The 21,250-nt window shown below is 34.4% G+C and overlaps 1 protein-coding gene across 1 annotated transcript in view; it reads left to right on the top strand.

The window, feature by feature from the left end:
- The window catches only part of COL5A2 (collagen type V alpha 2 chain), a 147,441-nt gene that overhangs the window by 118,619 nt on the left and 7,572 nt on the right, over positions 1-21,250 (top strand). The window contains exons 31-50 of the mRNA XM_002812666.5: positions 493-546; positions 2,363-2,407; positions 2,728-2,826; positions 3,830-3,937; positions 4,225-4,278; positions 7,046-7,099; positions 7,315-7,368; positions 7,782-7,835; positions 8,246-8,353; positions 8,462-8,515; positions 9,038-9,091; positions 9,784-9,945; positions 10,620-10,727; positions 11,842-11,949; positions 13,038-13,091; positions 15,390-15,497; positions 16,054-16,107; positions 18,018-18,125; positions 18,503-18,556; positions 19,590-19,697. Of these exons, the coding sequence (XP_002812712.1) occupies positions 493-546; positions 2,363-2,407; positions 2,728-2,826; positions 3,830-3,937; positions 4,225-4,278; positions 7,046-7,099; positions 7,315-7,368; positions 7,782-7,835; positions 8,246-8,353; positions 8,462-8,515; positions 9,038-9,091; positions 9,784-9,945; positions 10,620-10,727; positions 11,842-11,949; positions 13,038-13,091; positions 15,390-15,497; positions 16,054-16,107; positions 18,018-18,125; positions 18,503-18,556; positions 19,590-19,697 (1,602 nt within the window). The remainder of the gene's footprint in view (positions 1-492; positions 547-2,362; positions 2,408-2,727; positions 2,827-3,829; positions 3,938-4,224; positions 4,279-7,045; positions 7,100-7,314; positions 7,369-7,781; positions 7,836-8,245; positions 8,354-8,461; positions 8,516-9,037; positions 9,092-9,783; positions 9,946-10,619; positions 10,728-11,841; positions 11,950-13,037; positions 13,092-15,389; positions 15,498-16,053; positions 16,108-18,017; positions 18,126-18,502; positions 18,557-19,589; positions 19,698-21,250) is intronic.

The following is a 21,250-nucleotide window of genomic DNA, read 5'->3' as shown; positions in this document are numbered from 1 at the left end:
GTTTCTGAAAGCTCAACAAAGTTTATGAAACCATTTTAAGGCTGATTTAGTTTTATTGGCACAGTGACTAGAATTTTTTATTGAACAAAGTTTCATAATTTATCTATATATATCAGTATGTACATTATTTAAAAGGAGGTCAAAAAACTTTCTGGACTGACTTTAAATAATATTCTAGCAGTCTAAAATATTGTTCACAGAGCCATAAAAACTCTATAAATATGAAGAAACTCCTGTTACATTTTCTCTTTTTTTGCTAAGTGGTGTGCAGATGAAAATACAATCCTATAAATTGACTAGCTGTTATGTTTTGTTGGTAGTCTTTTTTTAATGCTTCTGAACAATATTTTTTGCTTAAAATGTCTGAACAATATGTTTTCATTGAAAATATATTCTTGGAGACTCCATGAATTGTAAAAAGTAAACTGTTAACACTGGTAGCCTGTTAAACTTTCACAGTTTCACAATTTTATTTTCTTACTTTTGTTTTAGGGGCTTCCTGGTCCTCCAGGGCCTCCTGGAGAAGGTGGAAAGCCAGGTGATCAAGTAAGTGTTTAAATAATAATAATGGCAACACTGTACATTGCTGGCTCAATTATCACTTTTTATGCGTGAGGCTCTGTTGTGCTTTCCTTTACATACATTATCTCTTTGAGTTCTCAAAGCAGCCCTATGTACTAGGTACTATCATTATCTCCATTTTGTAGGTGAGGAAAATGGGGCATACAGATGTTAGATAACTTTACCAAAGTCACACAGTTAATAGATTTAAACCCAGGTCATCTGCTTCCCAAGATGTGTTCTTAACCACTTTATATAAACAGTTATGAACAAATACTAACAATTTTATTCTGTCATTTTCCTGGCTCATAGATTTATTTATTTTTCTTTGAATGATTCATTTGTTCATTAAATAATTTAATAAATATTTGCTGAACACTCTGTGTGCTTGCCTCTACAAAGCACTGGCCTGAACCAGCTGAACAAAATGGGTTTGGACCTTGCTGTCCTTACAGTATAGTAGGATTCAGAGAGTATAGGACAATTACAATAATAGCATGCTCTAAATGCCATAATAGGGGAGGTACTATGTTTATGGAAATAAAAAAGATGCACCTAAATAAGACTTTGGAGGTTTAGGAAAGGTTTTCCAGACAAAGTAATATCTTTTATGAGATCTGAGAGATGAATGATGGTAATGATGAAGGAGGGAAGATAGGAAAAACCTCCAGGAAATGAGACAAGCTTACAAATCAGAGTGGGTAATGTAATTTGGGGAAAATAGAAAGGGGGCTGCAGGGTGACTCAGGGGCCTGATTATGGAGGGTTTTAATTTGATTCTAATTTGTTCTTCATCATTAGAGTAATGGGAAGCTAAGGAAGGGTTTTTAGGCTGGGCACAGTGGCTCACACCTGTAATCCCAGCACTTTGGGAGACTGAGGCAGGTGAATCACTTGGTATCAGGAGTTCGAGACCAGCCTGGCCAACCCTCTCTACTAAAAATACAAAAATTACCTGGGCATGGTGGCACATGCCTGTATTCCCAGCTACTTGGGAGGCTGAGGCAGGAGAATCACTTTAATCCAGGAGGTGGAGGTTGCAGTGAGCCGAGATCATGCCACCATTGTACTCCAGTCTGGGTGATGGAGCGAGACTCCGTCTCAAAAAAAAAAAAAAAAAAGAAGGGTTTTTAAGGAAGGAGTAATATGATCAGATTGGGCTTTTAGGGAGATCAGGCCACAGTGAGGACAGTCCATTTCGGAGAATAAGATTGGAGGCCTATTTGATAAAGTTATCATCTTTATCAAAGAAAGAAATTTCAAATTGACAAACTTTCTTTTATGTAAGAACAAACTTTTAATTTAGACATGACTGCACTGGTTTGAACCCACAATACCTAGTAGAGTGCTTTGTCCATATTATAGGCTCAAGAAAGATTTACTTAATTGAGTAGAATTGAATTGGTTCTATTTAAAAGATCAACTCTTTAGCCCTTTTTATATAACTTTTCTTTATTTAAACTTTTTCATCTTCCATTAGTTTAAAAAAAGACATTTAGCATGTATTTTGTTGCCTCTAAAAAACTAGTGCTCTATCTTTGTGAAATAGTACTTTGCATGTTCTCATTGCCAAAAATCAAACATTCAGGTATAATACAAAGTTTTTTGGAAAAATGTTTTCATCTAAAACATGTAATATTCCCTCATTTATAAAAACATACGTACTTTTCTTTCTTTAAATTGTTGGCTTATCCAGCCTTCTAATGGCACATTAATAGAAACTAGGTGTATAAACTGGAAAGTTTTCTGATAAATGCCTAAACTCAAAGCTCTTGTTCCATTAAAAAAAATGTGTTTATAGGGTGTTCCTGGAGATCCCGGAGCAGTTGGCCCGTTAGGACCTAGAGTAAGTATTTTAATCTTCATGATTGATGTTGTTTCCCACTGGCTTCAGTTTTAAAAGATATCTTTTAAAATCTTAAACTGGGATTTATTTTAACCTATAAATTCTTTGACTGGATAAAAATCAATTTTTGAGAAATATTTTGTGCTATGAAACTAGCATATCCTTACTTCACATTTATTTCTTATCACTAAATTAGAAAATTGAGATTTAGTAATGTCTCATTTCTAAATTTTTCCCCAGTACAAGCCATTTCTCAGAAACATTTTAACCTATTTTTAGATCAAGTATTGAGATTATTTGACATCCCAATTTTGTGCTAGGGAGAACGAGGAAATCCTGGGGAAAGAGGAGAACCTGGGATAACTGGACTCCCTGGTGAGAAGGGAATGGCTGGAGGACATGGTCCTGATGGCCCAAAAGTAAGTGTCATAGTGATCTCAGTGTTTTAAAATGCTTTAAAATTACTGCTCAATAAACGCATGATGGTGTGAGAATGCATTTGTCTTGTTTTTGAAAGATAATTTGATTATATCATTTTCTTCTTCCACAAAAATTTAATGAGCGCTTACTAGGCTTTTCCCTTGCAACTAAAGTGTCAGCTAAAAAGAAGACTCTCTTTGATGGGGATTGTGGTTTAGTGCACATGGTGATAGATTTCCATATACAAACAACATTTCTAATGTTTATGTACATTTTATTAGTGGCTTCTATGAATAAGTAGAGGAAAGAAGTAGAAAATTACATAATTCATTAGGAGGCTTTTCTAACAATATGCTCCATTTTCCTTGTCTCAGGTTTCACAATTCTGCTTTCTACATATGTGAAAATATGGAACTTTTAAAATCTGAAAATACAATGCATCATAAGACAGAAATATGTGCCATTTGGTGATTGATAGAAAATAATGTGGCCAACTTCAGTATAAACAGTTGAAGTAGAATTTTTCGTGATCATGTGACATGAGACTCCTTATTATTTTCAGGGTTTAGAGTGATTGATACAGTCTACTACGATTTAGACACTATATTAGCCTGAAAACCAAGTTAATATCAAATATCAGTTTCATTAAAGAGAGAATGAAATATTTCTCTAAATGTAACGTCTTTCTTTAATATATTCCATGATGTTGCCAACAGAGGGAAAAAAAAAAAAGGCAACTCCATCCTTTTTATTTGAAATAACGTTCAATTGCCTCTTAAGAGAAAAGTTAAAAATATAAAGCAACAATCAAAAAACAAAATCTGGTTTTTTTAATTCCAAAAAAATCAACTCACTCAGAGACAACTTTCTCAGATGAAAAATATAAGCACTAAGTTGAACTACATGAAATTGCTGACAACTATTTTTGACCCACTAAAAAGCAATTTTGTTAGTTTAATCTTAATATTATTGGTATGGTCACTTAATGTTGGTTCATTTTAGGGCAGTCCAGGTCCATCTGGGACCCCTGGAGATACAGGCCCACCAGGTCTTCAAGGTATGCCGGGAGAAAGAGGAATTGCAGGAACTCCTGGCCCCAAGGGTGACAGAGTAAGTCCTTTTTTTTTTTTTTTAATTCATTTATTCAGACTTTCTACTGAAAATGAAATGATTTCCTGAGCAGGCTTTTATTTCTACCATCCTGAATCACTAGTCATTCATTTTTTCATTCTTCTAATAAACATTTACTGAGAAAATGCACAGTGTGAGGCACCATCCCAGGCTCACCTGGATATGACTAGGAAAATGACAATTAGCCTTCACTCTCATGAAACTTACACACAAGTGTGGGAAAGAGACAATTAAATGAATCAATTGTATTTTGTGTGTTTTCCCAGGGTGGCATAGGAGAAAAGGGTGCTGAAGGCACAGCTGGAAATGATGGTGCGAGAGTAAGTAAAAGCATTCCTTTTCTAGCTGGGCTAGGAACCAACATTACAGTATCATATGAGTTTCCCTGAACTTTCCAAAATAAAGTCAGTCATGTTTTCTCGGTAGTCAGGAGTTGGAGAATAATGGCATGTGAGATCTGCTGTGATTCAACCACGGGTTATTCATTTTGCTTACCCTGAATTAAATGAAACTTAAATAAAAACACATTTATTGTGCCTATGAGATAAGTGCCTTAAGGGGATGGGGGCCCTCTTTATCTTTCTCTGTCATCTTTTTATTTCATACACAAGGTTTATTTCTGTTAAAATACTAATCTAGTGAGCTGGCCAATACCTCATTCCAGCATAGACAAGTAGAGCTTTGTGGAGTCACCAAAGTTGTGATAAATGTTTCTCAGTATATTGGATGTTGGGGTGAGAAATTTACTGCACAGTGAATCGTCATTAATGTTATCATTAATAAAGAGTTTGAATAAGCAGAATGTCAAGAAGGATGGTCGACTGCAAAGCATTGTTTAATGTCATGTCAGAAATTGACATTTAACAAGCATTAGGTCTTTGAAATTAGAATGCATTTACAATTCCAAGGACAATCAGACTTGAAGGACAATATATTTTCAGACATAAATGATTTCCTCCTGTAAGAGTGGCTAGTCACAATGGCTTAAACATCCATCATTTTCTGGAATAGTGCCTGATACTTGACTAATGATTTCTGTTTCAGTATGACATGGTTTGCTGTTAGTTGTCATGTGTGCCCTGGCAATTACAGTTGTAACATAATAGAAGAGAACTGCTATTTGGTTCTGCACATTGAGTCATTGTTAATACATTGGTTATAATAGCTTTAGATTAAGGAAATATAGTGAAATGTAGTAGAAAATTTTCATCTTAAGGGTAATTAGTCCTTTTTATGCAAATTTAATTAAGGATGCACCACTTCTTTTAACAAATTATGCACAAAAGATACACCTTGCCTTTTAGTTAAATCTAATATTTAATTTAATATTTCAAAAATAGTCAAGTAAATCTGGTATATTTTTAATATTTTACATCATGAATGTCCTGGAATGCATAAGTAGTGCAGTACTATTTATAAGAACGATGCATTGGCAGTTTGTTTTAAGGGAAAATCAAAAATACTTATCAATTGTGCCTATGAACTAGCTTTGAAATTGCAATGTGATAGGATCAGGATGTAAGCAAAGACTGCTTTATTTTTAATGAGGACACTACATTGTTGCAGGAAAGAAGCACAGCAAAGCACTTACTGTAATCTCATAGTAGGGAAAAAATGAATAACATGTTTTCTCTGTATAAAAAATCTATAAACATAAGTAATGAGTGATATTTATATTTCATCAAATCCTTTAAAGAAGTATATTACATAAATTATTGGAATGATATCATTCCATTGTAGATCCAGAGACTATAAGAACACAGATTTCTTATGTTCTTGTCAAAGCTATAAAATTAAAGTCATTTTTGTTCCTTAAGTTTCTTCAGTTGTACATACAGAAATTAAACGATGAAAGAATATTTGGGTTGCATATGAAGAGGCAATACACAGTTATAAGATAGAGAACTTGTTTTAGAGAGGACTCCAATATTCCCACAGTTTCAAGATTGTGATTACTTGTCAAGAAGACTCAGGTTGTGTCCCCATGTGTTAGCTGTACTGTCCTCTAAGTGTTAGCTCTCCTATGCCTATAAATCTCAAAGTAGCTGGGGTTTTAGGCTGTAAACTTTAGCTACTTTTCCTTTTCATCTCAAAAGAATGAAGAAAACTGGCTGGGCGTGATGGCTTATGCCTGTAATCCCAGCACTTTGGGAGGCTGAGGCGGGCGGATCATGAGGTCAGGAGATCAAGACCACCCTGGCTATGGTGAAACCCCGTCTCTACTAAAAATACAAAAAATTAGCCGGGCGTGGTGGCAGACGCTTGTAATCCCAGCTACTTGGGAGGCTGAGGCAGGAGAATGGCACAAATCTGGGAGGCGGAGCTTGCAGTGAGCCGAGATGGCGCCACTGCACTCCAGCCTAGGCGACAGAGCGAGACTCCGTCTCAAAAAAAAAAAAAAAGAATGAAGAAAACTAAGCCAGGCATAGTGGCTTCTGCCTGTAGTCTCAGTTACTCTGGAGTCTGAGATGGGAGGATCACTTGATCCAGGGCAAGAGTTCAAAGATGCATGTGCTGTGATCACATCTGTGAATAGCTACTGCACTCCATTCTGGGCAACGTAGAGTGGAGACCCTGTGCCAAAAAAAAAAAAAAAAAAAAAAGAAAAAAGAAAAAAAAAACCTAAAATGCCTTAACACAATTTCAATTTTTAAAAATAAAAAAGTGACATTTTGCTATTATAATTTAAGAAAATATTATATGCAAAAGAAGGAAAGCCTCTTTTCAATTTGTGGTCAAATGTCCAAATAAATATTAGCAAAGCTAATTATGCTAAGAAATAGAAACATTTTTGTAGCTTAGCATTAATGTAGTGCTAATGCCTGAAAACAGTTTTATGTATGCATGAATTAAGTTCCATGAAAGAGATTAAAACACTGTGTGGAGAAAATATGGTGGAAATGGTATTAAACTAGACAGAAAACTCTTGAAAATATATAGGTTATATCATTTATTATAGATAATGATTTGCAGAAGCAGCCAAATTATAACAAAATAGTCGTTTCTTTTTTGTTTGTTGATTTGCTTAAGCATGAAGATTTCTGTGCATTTTTTACCTCAATATGCCTATGTTCTGTTAATTGACAGGGTCTTCCGGGTCCTTTGGGCCCTCCAGGTCCTGCAGGTCCTACTGGAGAAAAGGTAAGTCACAAGTTGTTAATTTGTACACTCAAAATTATGAGTCCTGAATAGCTGGCTCTTTCATAAATCTTTTCATTTTATAACATATGGTATCTGAGCAAGATCATTTTAGAGTTCTTTTCCACTATCTCCTCCTACACAGTGACCAATGTCCTAAAATTATATTATGTTTAGCTACTGTTTTGGACAGTAACCGTCTAAAATCTGCTTTCTAGGGTGAACCTGGTCCTCGAGGTTTAGTTGGCCCTCCTGGCTCCCGGGGCAATCCTGTAAGTGACAGTATTTTGGTGTTCTTTAGTGTGAGATTGAGCAATAAAACAATTTGTCATTTTGTTTTGATATTTATATAAAACAATGCTTATTGGTTTTAGGTTATGTATAACTTCCTGGTTTTTAGCTTTTGCTTTTCTAATTAAACTTAAAAATTATCTACTATACAATCTATTAAGTGTAGTTAGGCAGCTTGTTTACTGATTTGGAGGCTTCTTTGAGACTTCTGACCTTGGGAATTTTGTCCTATGACCTATATCTTTGTATAATCCTTAAGGGCCTTCCTTAAGCAATATGTGTAATTTTTCTATATTTACATGTCTAACTATCAAATTTATATGATCATATTTTAAAATACTGTTCCTGTTTAGAATAATGTGTGAAAGCTACAGTAATCTTTGTCTCCTTCTAGGGTTCTCGAGGTGAAAATGGCCCAACTGGAGCTGTTGGTTTTGCCGGACCCCAGGTATAATTTTCAAATATCCCTAATTTACAAATAAACACTTAGCTTGTTATAATAAGTTTAATGATCATTGTCATATGTTTTGAAGTCGTATTAATTCTGGAAAATTTACAGTTTTCTAGACAATATTCTCATTTTTAATACATTTTTTATAGACTGGCACAAAACTTGAGTTTGTGCTAGTTGAGCTTCTATAATTATTTGTTACAATAAAAATGCACTGGGATAGCTTATATTTTAGGCTGTTTTGAAAGAGCTCATCAGAGTACTTTTTTTCCTTTAGTATGCTTTAATACTGATTATAAAGCACTGTTTCACAATATATGATTAATTGATACATTAGTAATAATTACTCTAAAGTAATTTGTCTATAAGTCTTATAATCAATTGCTTGTTTGTATAATTTCGTGTAGGGTCCTGATGGACAGCCTGGAGTAAAAGGTGAACCTGGAGAGCCAGGACAAAAGGGAGATGCTGGTTCTCCTGGACCACAAGGGTTAGCAGGATCCCCTGGCCCTCATGTAAGTTAACAAGAAAAAGGCATAACTTGAGTCAAGTGCCCCATGTTTGGAGTGTACATTCAGCCTCTTTTGCTTCACTACAGTGCTCTTTTGTTTGTTTCTATTTAGGGTCCTAATGGTGTTCCTGGACTAAAAGGCGGTCGAGGAACCCAAGGTCCACCTGTAAGTTTATTTGATGCTCTGCAAAGTATGCACAGCTAATTCTAGTTATCTAATGCTTCCTGGTCATGTAAAAGATAATTTTCATCTGAGGCTGAAATAACAAATTATTACCTGTATCAACTGTACTATAGTGCAAAGGGCACTTAACTCAGATGGAGATTTGCGTTAAAATCAAGTTTGTAATCTGGGAGACCCAGGTGCCTCACCTATAATGTAAGTAACATATTACCTATATAAAAGAGTAAATAAATAATGTGAAAGCACTTTATTTAATTCGATTATATAAAATATCAGTGTGATTCTAGTACTACTTGCATGGAAAAAGGAAAATAGTGCCCTTCCTACCAGTTAATCTAGATTAATTCCCCAAAATATGGGATTCGTACGAAGAAAAAAAAATATTGCTTACAACATGAAAGGAAATCTAAAGGCTTCAGTCTTCCTGTGAAAAAAATCCCAGGAAAATACATGTAACTAATTTATATTACCTTAGAAGTTGCTTATATGATATTCTGGTTCTAGGGTGCTACAGGATTTCCTGGTTCTGCTGGCAGAGTTGGACCGCCAGGCCCTGCTGTAAGTCAACTTAGTGAGTCAAGTCACTGATAGTGAAATAATTACACACACACGTGTATACATTTGAGTTAAATTTATTATTTTATTTAATTTCTTAATGGTATGTTTTCTTATTTAACAACTCTTATTCCAATAATACATACTGGTATTTCAGCAAAGCAAATCATCCTTAATAATCTAGTATTTCTTGGAGGAGCTAATTTGCAAATTCTTTTTAGCTCCAATGTTTTATTATTATTCCGTTTAAATACTGAATACTTACAGTATTATGTGCTAATAATCATTCTCTTCAGTTAAGATGCAACTATGAAACTTTCTTTAATAAATGTCATTCATTATAAGATGAAATCATAAGAATAAATAATTATTTCAGAATAAAGTATTATATATTCATCATTGGAGTGGAGCCTTAAGTAAGTTTGAAAATTCAAGTTAGTTGCACCACTCTTTAAAAATTATTCAAAGGGAATTGACTGCAAATGATATTTAGTTTTCCCCCTGGGGAATGAATCTACAGCTGTGTTTTCTTTTGTTTTGTTTTGTTTAAATCCTGTTGAATGACTGATTATCTAACAGGCAAAATGAACCTGCAAGGCTTGGACATCTGCATCTGAGGCTGACAGCGTTATGTCAATCACTCTTACTTGGCTTCCATTTTGCCCTCCTGGGTGTTTCTTTCTTTGTTATACTAGGGAGCTCCAGGACCTGCGGGGCCCCTAGGGGAACCTGGGAAGGAGGGACCTCCAGGTCTTCGTGGGGACCCTGGCTCTCATGGGCGTGTGGGAGATCGAGGACCAGCTGGCCCCCCTGGTGGCCCAGGAGACAAAGGGGACCCAGGAGAAGATGGGCAACCTGTAAGTTTGGCATATCCGTTCCAGACCACTTTCAACTGAGATATTTACAAATAGAAACCCATAATGGTCAGTGCCACAAAAATGCTTAAATATTATGCTGAGCACATTCCTAAAATTTTTAAAGTGCATTATGCCCTACAGATTTTAATTTACAAATCTATAAGGCTTTAGGAAAAATGTGTATATATATAGATTTAAAAAATAGCAGTAATGGATATGGTATCTAAAAACTAAACCAAAAAAATTATTTGTTAAATGTTCATTATGTATGAATAACTTTAAAAATATATGTATATTATATTTTATATGCAAATGCCTCAAATGCCTTTAAATATTGTGTTTAGATAACTATTTTTTTCCTTATTGTTAAACTTTCTTTTTGTCTTTTTATAAAGAAGAAAAAATTTTCTCTGAAGTTACCTCTTTTATTGAGTCAGTATTCACATTAATCTTTAGTTTCTTTCCAACGGATGAGCTGTTTTCACCTTTAAATAATGTTAGAGGTTCTGTGCGGATTACAATTTATGACTACTCATATGTAGTATGATTTTGAGAAACAGAGAACTTCTTTTTCATACTGAAAAACCTGTAAAGCTGTACCCAACTTATTTTAAATTCCTTGGGCACAGTTTTACCCTGGATAGTTTCTGATTTTAGTTTATCCTCAACATTAGGGTCCAGATGGCCCCCCTGGTCCAGCTGGAACGACCGGGCAGAGAGGAATTGTTGGCATGCCTGGGCAACGTGGAGAGAGAGGCATGCCCGGCCTACCAGGCCCAGCGGTGAGTAGCTGCATCGGTCAATATTTTATCTCATATGTGCAATACAAATTGTTTAGAGAATTGATTTTATTTTTTTTTGTTTGATGAATAGATTTAAACAGTATTGTAGGGACATTAATTTTTGAGTATCTTAAAAATCTTTTGATCTTAAATGTCAAATTCTTAACTACCTTACAAAGTCTTTGAAAATATATATTTGTTTAACCCTGAGACTAGAAAAGTAGGCAAATAAGGATATGGATTTTTGGTGACCTTTAAATCCTTCTTCAAAGATTAAAAAGATCCCGGAGCTAGAGGAGGGGGATAATCTCCTGGTGAATAGGTAGTGTCTTTTTAAGTAAACATGCTTAACAAAAATACCATATTTCACAGTAAACCATCAAAGGGAAGACATAGTTGAGCTAAAGTAATATTTGAGGTGAATGTAGGGGGAATGCTGAAGAAGGATCTGAAGGTAATCTCCTGTTCCCTGGAGGGTGCTTTAGGATTTTATATTCCCTGGAGTATGGATAAAAGTTTGATTCAAAGTTAGCTTTGAAGTGACTAAATTTTATTGCTAAAAGATTACAGTGCTTGAAAAAAATTAATGATGTTTTCATATGGAATGTAGACAGAGAGATGTATGGGATCTTGGAACTGGGAGACATGTGGATTGAAATACGAAACCAACAAAGTAGGAGCTAAGGGATGTCTTATTGTTATCAGCAGTGAGCCAAGGATGTGAAAGTAAAATCTCTCAAGAGTGAGATCAAAGTATCAGAATATAGAAATAAAATGAACAGGCAAAGCAGAGCAGGGAAAAATGATGAAAGTGATGCAAATTCCAGAAGGGCAGCCAGAATCACCTATGGTACACATGATTAGAACCCAAAGTGCACACCTGTGCTGGTGGCAACAGATGGTTGGTTTTTGGTCCCTTGGATATGTCAAAAGGAGTCTGATAGGAGGTGGCATGCCTCTAAGAAAGCATTATGATTACATGAGTGTTGTAAGATAATGCAAAATTATTATTATAGAAGGAGCCCAGAGGCACCATTTTGAAAACTTAGCCTTTATGGGAACTAGCGTTCTTCAATTTCTTCACAAGTGTTTGACATTTATACTTCTATTTCAGGGAACACCAGGAAAAGTAGGACCAACTGGTGCAACAGGAGATAAAGGTCCACCTGGACCTGTGGGGCCCCCAGGCTCCAATGGTCCTGTAGGGGAACCTGGACCAGAAGTGAGTAGTACAGTGAAAATAACTCTTCTCTTGTTATCTGGTGTCATGGGAACAATTTTTTCATTTAGCAATTGATTTAGAATTTGATTGCGTATTTGACCTTAAGAAAGTTTCTTAGTAATATTATTTGATGTACTCTACTTCCCTAGATAGTTGGCTAATGATGACATAAAGAAAAGGTAACAGGATTGGTGTCTTTGCACTGACCTTCATCTAGTCTGGAGCTAAGTATTTTAGTTCATTTAAGCTGTTGCCAAATTGTTTTGAAGGTGAAAGGACACATCCATTTATCTTTCCCCTTGTTATTATTTCATTTTGTAATGGCATATTTATCAAAATTGCCAAGTTTTTTGGTGATAGGATTAATATAGCTATTCCAGCTTGTGAAAAGGGCAAAGTTAGTAGAGATTATTTTACTTAAATATCACTATAAAGTAACATAATGGATATCATGTTCCTTTAGGCACTTTTGGGAGGAAATCAGTTTTTGATAGGCAATTCGAGAAGTTAAAGGTTGGAATATCCTCTGTTAAGCGTTTTAAGGAGTGAATCATCAAACAGTTAATGTAACATTTTAGTGAAAGAAAGAATCAATAGCTTTTGGAACAATTTTTGATCAAATAGTAAAGACATATTTATGAAAAAAATGACAATAAAATAGAAAAGGAAGACTATATATTTCTTAGAGTAGTTTAATATCATTGAAACATGTTATTTTATTTCAAAACTTTAAGGATATTGTTTGAATAATCTTAAGAAGTAAATGTAAGAAAAACCTTTCATTGGTAATACAAGCAAAACATAAAGTGGCAAGAATGTAATTGTTATCTATTTCAAAATATTTGTGGATTTTTCGTTTTTCAAAATAAGAAATATAAATGAATATGGATTAAGAATGTGTTAATTTTACAGTAATTCAAAATAATGAAAAAGAGGTAGAAACCGTTCTTCTGCTGACATTTGCATAAATGCTAATTTACAGTTTAGAAAACACAGGTGTAAAACATGCTGTCATTTTTCTGACAATTGGAATGAGGATTTTTTTCATTACTCAGTTAAGTAGTTTTTCAAACCATTGTTCTTTATAGGGTCCAGCTGGCAATGATGGTACCCCAGGACGGGATGGTGCTGTTGGAGAACGTGTAAGAGCCATTTCACTTATTATAAAATCTAAAGTCAGGCAAATCTGAAATCTTTTTAATTTACACTAAAAACTGTCATTTTTCCTGATAGTTCCAATGCACTTCTGATTTTTCTGAATAACAACTGTTTCTGTAAGGCCATAATTTTTATATCTTGTAAATGAAATGATATTTGAATATACAACAAATTAAGATGGTATTTTTTCAGAGCAGGAAGATAAAATTGATTCCATCTTTGGTTTAACATAAAGGCTTTGGATGAGGATATATATGAAGTGTTCTAAATTTTAAACTCATTAACAAAAGCATGAAAGCCAGAATAATGCTGTGTAATGTCTAAATTTTTCCATTCACCATCTAAAGTGAATGCCCTATGAGAATATAAGCTATGTGGCTTTTTAAACACTGTATATTCCATGATGTGTTTTAAATTAGAATGTGCTGAACTGAACATGTCCCCAACTTTCTCTGAAGCCCCAGTCCCTTCTGGCGGTTGCACAGTCATCTCATGCTGCTAAGATGAGCCACTGAAGGCAAAATCACTCCCCCACTCCAAAGTCTGTTATGATGTAATTAAAGCTCATCATGTAGCAGAATGGGCTTTGGAGCCAGTCAGACTTGATTTGGAATTGTTTCCCTAAGTAATTAGCTACGTAATCTTAAGCAGATTTTCTGAACCTCCATTTTCAAATGCTTTAAATATAATTAATACATATGCCATTGGGCATTTGTATATTAAATGACATGTTTAAAGACTCCAGTACAGGATAGACACTCAACCTCATATTGAAAAAAAAGGGGAAGAAAGGATTTGGAGGAAGCTTGGGCTAAGGTCCACTCATCTACTATAATCCACAGACCGCAAATTCTCTTGGCATCTTAGGCTTTTTCCTTTGTCAATATATACTATATAGTGCAACCATCTTCAAAGGTTTTGCTGAAGTAATTATGAAAATCTATAAATCTCTCTACTTATTTTAAGTTGCCATCGCCCTTTTAAAATCACAAGTTTAAATAGCTGCAAAAGAGGTGATTCCTGGTAAATTCTAAATGTACAAGTGCTTTAAGTATTGTTTTTTTTTTTTTTTTTGAGACAGAGTCTTGCTCTGTTGCGAGGCTGAAGTGCGGTGATGCGATCTCGTCTCACTGCAACCTCTACCTCCCAGGTTCAAGTGATTCTCCTGCCTCAGCCTCCACAGTAGCTGGGACTGCAGGCGCATGCCACCACACCCAGCTAATTTTTGTATTTTTAATAGAGACTGGGTTTCACCACGTTGGCCAGGATGGTCTCGATCTCTTGACCTCATGATCCGCCTACCTTGGCCTCCCAAAGTGCTGGGATTACAGCCCACTTTGTGAGCCACTGTGCCTGGGCAAGTATTTTTTTTTTTTTTCAAAACCTTGAAGTTGCCAATTTAGCTTATTCAATGTATTATGTGTCCATTCTGTAACCTAATTGCCAAAGTTTATCTAGGTTGATAAATTTATCAGTCAAATAAGACAATTTTTTGTCAGAAAATATAGTCTGACTCCATTTTTCAAGTCAAATATTTACGTTTAGATATGTTCATATAACGCTTATCTCACCTCTGACTTCTTAAGGAGACAAGTAATATTTGGAGCCTTGTCATAATTGTGTCGTCTGGATAAAATAAAAAGGAACCTATTTATTTTCCAAGTCCTTAGCTTTATGCTCAAGTAAACTATGCATTCTGGAAAAGTTCCTTAGTTCAGTGCCTAAAGCTATTTATTCCTTGGGACATTGCATCATCATAAGATTGCAGATGGTATGATTTCTGCTTTTCTTTTACAAAACGAGAGAAGGTGGATTATTTAGGGGAAGTAAGGAAGGATAATCAAAATTTAGTTTTCTGAAAGAATACATATGGAGAGGAAAATCTAGAAGGTAGTTTCCTTAAAATTTTCTTTGTTTTCACAATCTTTGGAAAGTCTGTGTATTCCAAGTATACCAATATTCCAGCTTAAAGATTGGTGCTGTAGAAAACATGTTAAATTCTGGAGGTGATCACTCCTATACTCCAATGATCTTGACTGTGCGAGCAATAGGGAGTAGGTGAGGGAAAGGATGAAACTTGAAATTAGGAAGAAATAACTTTATTCTTTTCAATTTGATTTATTAATTAGTAAATATAAGTAAAATAGTTAAAATAATAAGTAAAAATAAGTTTTAAAGGGTATACTTTCCTATTATTAATACTATAAGAATAACACGAACATATGGAATATTGTTGTTTTAGAATAAATGTTAAAAAATAATATCATGGTTATTCTTGTCAGGGTGATCGTGGAGACCCTGGGCCTGCAGGTCTGCCAGGCTCTCAGGGTGCCCCTGGAACTCCTGGCCCTGTGGGTGCTCCAGGAGATGCAGGACAAAGAGGAGATCCGGTAAGGAGGGAGTCAATTTCACACTGACAGTTTTGCACACCCATATGCTATGTTATAAGCTGTATATAGGCGCACACACACATAGTTATACATGTGCACTTCGTTAAGGACTCTAAATAATGAATGGGAAACAGCTAATTATGAACTACTATCTGTTTCTTAGTCTGAAAGGCATAATTTCATTTCTAAGAGGGAATAGAAGATACTGATGCTTTAACTTCCATCATCTGAAAATGCTGTAGTTTGAGAATGTAATAAGTATGCATCATGTTAAATGTAAATGAATAATGTCTTACTGTATTCAACTAAGGTGATACTTATTCAATGAAGTCAATGAATAAAACTGACCATAAAAGTGTCATTGAAGTTATAGTGACCACAGTCTTATCTACACATGGACATTTGCCTGATTTCAATTAATTAATCATAAGAGTATGCACATACACACACACACACATATATAAGCATCCAACTATAAACATATTGTTGACATCCTATATCTATGTAATATGTGAATATCTCTTACATGCCAAGTTTTTTTGTAAATTTCTTTTAGGGTTCTCGGGGTCCTATAGGACCACCCGGTCGAGCTGGGAAACGTGGATTACCTGTAAGTTCTCTTTTTTTGTTTTTTAAAAAATGTTTTCTTATATAAAATATACTCCCAAAGAAGTATAATTTAAGATTTGTAACTGAAAAATATGAAATTCATCAAGCTTGAACAAAAATATTAATTAAAAATTATATGAGTTTACTCTTATTTTTTAAAATAATACAAGAGTTTATTTTTATAATTTTAACACAATTCTTCTGAATTTAACCATGAATTGTATCAATAATCATGGAAGCTTTTAAAGTCACAGGTTTCTCCTAAAATAATAGGGATTGTAGTGCATTTCTCTCTGAACTATTCTAAAAACTACATAGGAAAATGGATTTGAAAGCTCTCTGTAAACTTGAAAAGCACTATTCAAATATTATGTTTCATTTTCAACTAGATTTTTCTTTCTATGTTCTGATCTTTGTGCTATTTGCAATCAATCACTTTCAGGTTAACATTATTATATAGATGTCTTACCATGAATGAATCATCTCATGTGTAATCTAATAGGTCATATACTTTTCATGCCCATCAGGTAAATCAATGTCTGTTCTCAAAAAGAACAATTATACTTTGAAAATCATGGCCATGTTATTAAATAATTCTCCTCTTTAATTTGAGCTTGACTGGCGAATATTTTATAGTTGCATAGCATGTCAAGTGAACAGTGTTTTGAACAGTTATGGAAACATTGTAATTTTTTTCTATGAATAAATACATTGTAGTTAATAATTCAAATAGGTACCTTCTGATTTAGTTTATTTTTAATTATGAAACTTTGGGTCATCCCCCAAATAAAAGAACCTTTCGAACATTATGAAAAACTTCAGGCTGATTTTGATAGTATTTAAATTTACATTGTTATATAAAATATGTAAAAGCTACTGAAATCATCTTATTTTTATTATAAATGGGTTCCTATACTGTGTGATAATTAGGAAATATAAATTCAAAATCAAAACAATAAGGGAAAAATTCACCTGAGAGCCAATTGATTTGATGATTGCAGTCATCTTCCAAAATCAGATAAATAGGGATTCAGTTATCTTTTGGGGAAACGCTAAAAGCAACAGAATCCAGTTCTATAGTAGATGACTCTATGCCACTTGCCAGTTTACTGTGAACCACTGGTTCCCTGGAGCTGTTTTTAATTTCCCAGGACTTAAAACAAAACAAAACCAACACCACTAACAACAATAACAAAACATCTGAGATTGATCAGATAATTTTCACCTCTTCTCTGGGTATAGCTTCTATCTCAAAATAAGATCCTTAACTATGGCTTTCTTTGTAGTTTCTCAGCATCAAGATCACTAGATTTGGTTACAGATATTGCAGATATGGGATAACTTAGAGTTGCTTTGTTCTTTAGAGGAAAGTGGCTTAAAGATGATGTTTCTGTTTAATTTGTTCAAGCAAGTTTTTGCCAATTTCTTAATATAGTTGCAGCTGTCATATCCAGCTAGTTTATTTGCATATGTAAATTTAAAATCATTTCATTGTTACACATGGCAAGTATGAAATGTTTTAATTTAAAAGAATCTATATATGGTAGCAATATTTTTATATAATAATATCAACTAAATATGTGAAACATAATCTTTAAAAAACATTTCGGATAGGCTAGATCCAACAAAAATATCTAATTTTAGTATGAATGTAAGATAAACATTGAAAAAACAAATCTTTAGAAAAGTATTGTTATATATCTTTTTTCAGTGATCACCTACCATTCTTTGGGAAAAATAAACAGAAATTTCTAGGTCTAATACTATTTAGATAAGTAAATATATTAATCCATATAAAATACCAAGTTCAAAATTGTAGTAAATACAATTATAAAAAGTAAAATTTTAGTGAATTTTAGTCTCAGCAATAATATGTAGCAAGTAATTTTCATGCCATATCTCTATTTCTAGGGACCCCAAGGACCTCGTGGTGACAAAGGTGATCATGGAGACCGAGGCGACAGGGGTCAGAAGGGCCACAGAGGCTTTACTGGTCTTCAGGGTCTTCCTGGCCCTCCTGTAAGTTATTCCTTTAAGTATTATTCTGCCCTGCAGTTGAAAATACACGGGTATCTTGACATGAACATTTGTCTGTCTATAAAATAGGTGGATATGTTTGTATCTTATTTTCAGTTCAAAGAAGATCTTGATGGATAACAAGTGATAATTGCCAATCATAAGCTATAATTTTGTAGGGAAGAAATAAAGCAAAAGCTATATGCACTGTTACTCCGACAGGTGTCTTTAACATTGGTCAACTCATGTAGACATTGCAGAGATTGATGACTTTATCAAAGTAGTTTATGCTGCTAAAGTCAATGATAGCACATTTTTGAGAATGGCACAATGCAGGATCCAAATATTTTGGCATCATTTTTTATTGTATTCCTACTTAGGGTCCAAATGGCGAACAAGGAAGTGCTGGAATCCCTGGACCATTTGGCCCAAGAGTAAGTAACAAAAAGTAATAAGTTGCAGGTGTAAATAATAATGCCTTTGTTGATGTACTGCTAATGCTTGAGTATCATTTTCATGGTATTGAAGCTGGAGTTGGCTCATCTTCTCTGAGGTTGGCAACACACATATGAGACAAGCTATTTAGCAATTAATTTTAAGTAGAAATATCTTGAAATATGATATATTACCTCATGGGCCTGCATTAAAATTTCTTACCTAGGGTTTGGATATATTCCTCTGTTAGTTCATTTTGTTACATGGTGTTAATTTAAATTTCTATTCAACTTTCACTTTTTGAGATGATATAATAGGATTTACTATGAAGTGGGGACAGATTTTGAAGCTGAATACATTTTGTCTTTTAAGTAATTGTGATAGTTCCTCAGAAGTAGTTTACATAAGGCTAATTTGGAAGTAAATAATAAAATGAAGCCAATATTTGAAGCTTTTAGAAATTCTCCATTAATATTAATGTTGCTTGTAATAAGTCATTGATGGCATAAGACAATTGGTGTACATAATTATTTAGGAAAATAGAAAATATTTTGTAGAAAAAATTAGAATTAGACAAACTAATTTTAAAAACTCTTGGTATATCTGAATACAGTGTAAACAAATCATACATAAAATTGAGAATAATAGTACATGATGGTATTCTGAGGCATAAGCACAGAAATTTCACTTAAACACTGCAACTTCTGTCATTTTCTTATTTCAAGTTAATTTAATTTCTAAGTTTACAATATGTGAGGTTTAATGAAAGTTACTACCAATAAAAGTAGGTGATTAGTCCATTAAATATGTAAACTCATATTTGTCTTTTACCATGCATGGATGATGGAAAATTCTTATGTGAAGAAATCATAAATGTTACAAAGTACCAGAAGTTCATTTATTAATCAGTAAGAAAATGAATCTTAGAAATCACTGTAACAGCTCCATATGTAAAATAGTTCTTTGATTAGAGAAAGGCATTGTAAAATTTTTCCTTCATAGAATCTAAACTACAGTCTTTGTTTCTTGCAGGGTCCTCCAGGCCCAGTTGGTCCTTCGGGTAAAGAAGGAAACCCTGGGCCACTTGGGCCAATTGGACCTCCAGGTGTACGAGGCAGTGTAGGAGAAGCAGGACCTGAGGTAAAGTCACAAGGGTTTACATGCAAGAAATGCTATTCATTCAATAGCTCAGATTCCGTCCAAGAAATGTCTGTGCAGCCCAATTGACAAGAGACTTAAGGGACCCTGAAAACAAACCTAGAAGTCACACAAGAGTACAAGTAACTATTTCAAGTATTTTAATACAGATAAGTTTGAGCACATAAAATCAGAGTCCAACCCACCCAGACATTAACATAATGTGATACTAATAAAAGCAAAGAACAAGTTACAATTGTATTTATAATTAAAGTTATGAAAATGTTGATTTGCTCTCAAGGGCAATATTTTAAATGTCTGTGAGGCACAGTTATTACTTCATGAAAACTCCATAAAAATGCTGGACAATGAAGAGTATGAAATTAAAGTTTTTCTCCATTGAAAACATTCAGGGAGGACTTTGATTAAAACTTTTTGTAAAAAGTTTCAGTAGTGTTGACTTGAGGGTGATACAAAGCTGTATACTATGTTAGTTAGATCCTTGCTTCTCAGGTCTGGGAAACATCTTCATACATCTTCCATGCACAGGTGTACTCATGTGCATGTTTGTATATGAGCTTATGCTTCTCTCTCTGGTGTTTCTTCCTCATTGGTCTTCTTTACCTTCTCTTCCTTACTTTTCCTTTGCCCTTCATAGCAATACTGTTAAGCCAGATATTTACTTCTTATGTGGATCAATAGTCTTATATTTCCTATGGACAAGAGATATGTTTTCTACTCATTTATTTCTCTAATTGTGAATAGGAAACAGCTAGAGAATTGGAATACCTTCAGCTTATGTGGCTGTTGATTGACTTTACTTTGTGATTCAGTGGTCCTTGATATATTAGAAAAACGTCTTTTCTTTTCCCCTAAAATTAGTGTAAAGGAATGCATGGACTCAGTATATGACCTTAGAGACAGAAAGAAAAAAAATTACATAACAGCCCTTTGAGAGTGACGAAACATTGGCACTGAAGGTAAAAGCAACTTGTCTGGAGCCATATAACAAGTGGCAGAGCCAATAGTAGAACTCCAGCCTTCTGGAGAGTTCTTGCTCCCAGATCTTGCTCTCTACATGAGATGTGGACTATGTGTCTCTTCAGGTTGTCACCTGGTTCTTTCAAGTTGCTGAGTTCTTCCTTGGGGAAGGGCAGAAGGGAATTAATAGAGAGGATCCATTTCATAGTCTCTGCCACTTTTTGTGCTTGTCTCCCTCTCATTTCAGTGTGTCTTATTTGGCAAAAAAAAAAAAAAAAAGGCAGGAGGGCTCCTTATTTATGTCAATTCAAAGGCTAAGGAATACTGGGCACCTTGGCACACACCTGTAATTCTAGCTATTCAGGAGGTGAAGGCGTGAGGTTTGCTTGAGCCCAGCAGTTTGAATCCAACCTGGGCAACATAGTAGCAAGACCCTGTCTCTAAAAACCAATACTATTTCTTCAATTTTTCTTAGGATAGAGAATTTTTATCTGTACAGGAATTAATGCACATAAAAGGACTTCCTGTGTTTCTCTCCCTCTCATTTAGAAGTAGGAGTATAATTCTCTTGTGGG

Source organism: Pongo abelii, chromosome 11 (assembly GCF_028885655.2).
Source record: "Pongo abelii isolate AG06213 chromosome 11, NHGRI_mPonAbe1-v2.0_pri, whole genome shotgun sequence".
Lineage (NCBI taxonomy): Eukaryota > Metazoa > Chordata > Mammalia > Primates > Hominidae > Pongo > Pongo abelii.
Note: the sequence above shows the minus strand (reverse complement) of the source record. Positions and strands in the feature narration are given on the sequence as shown.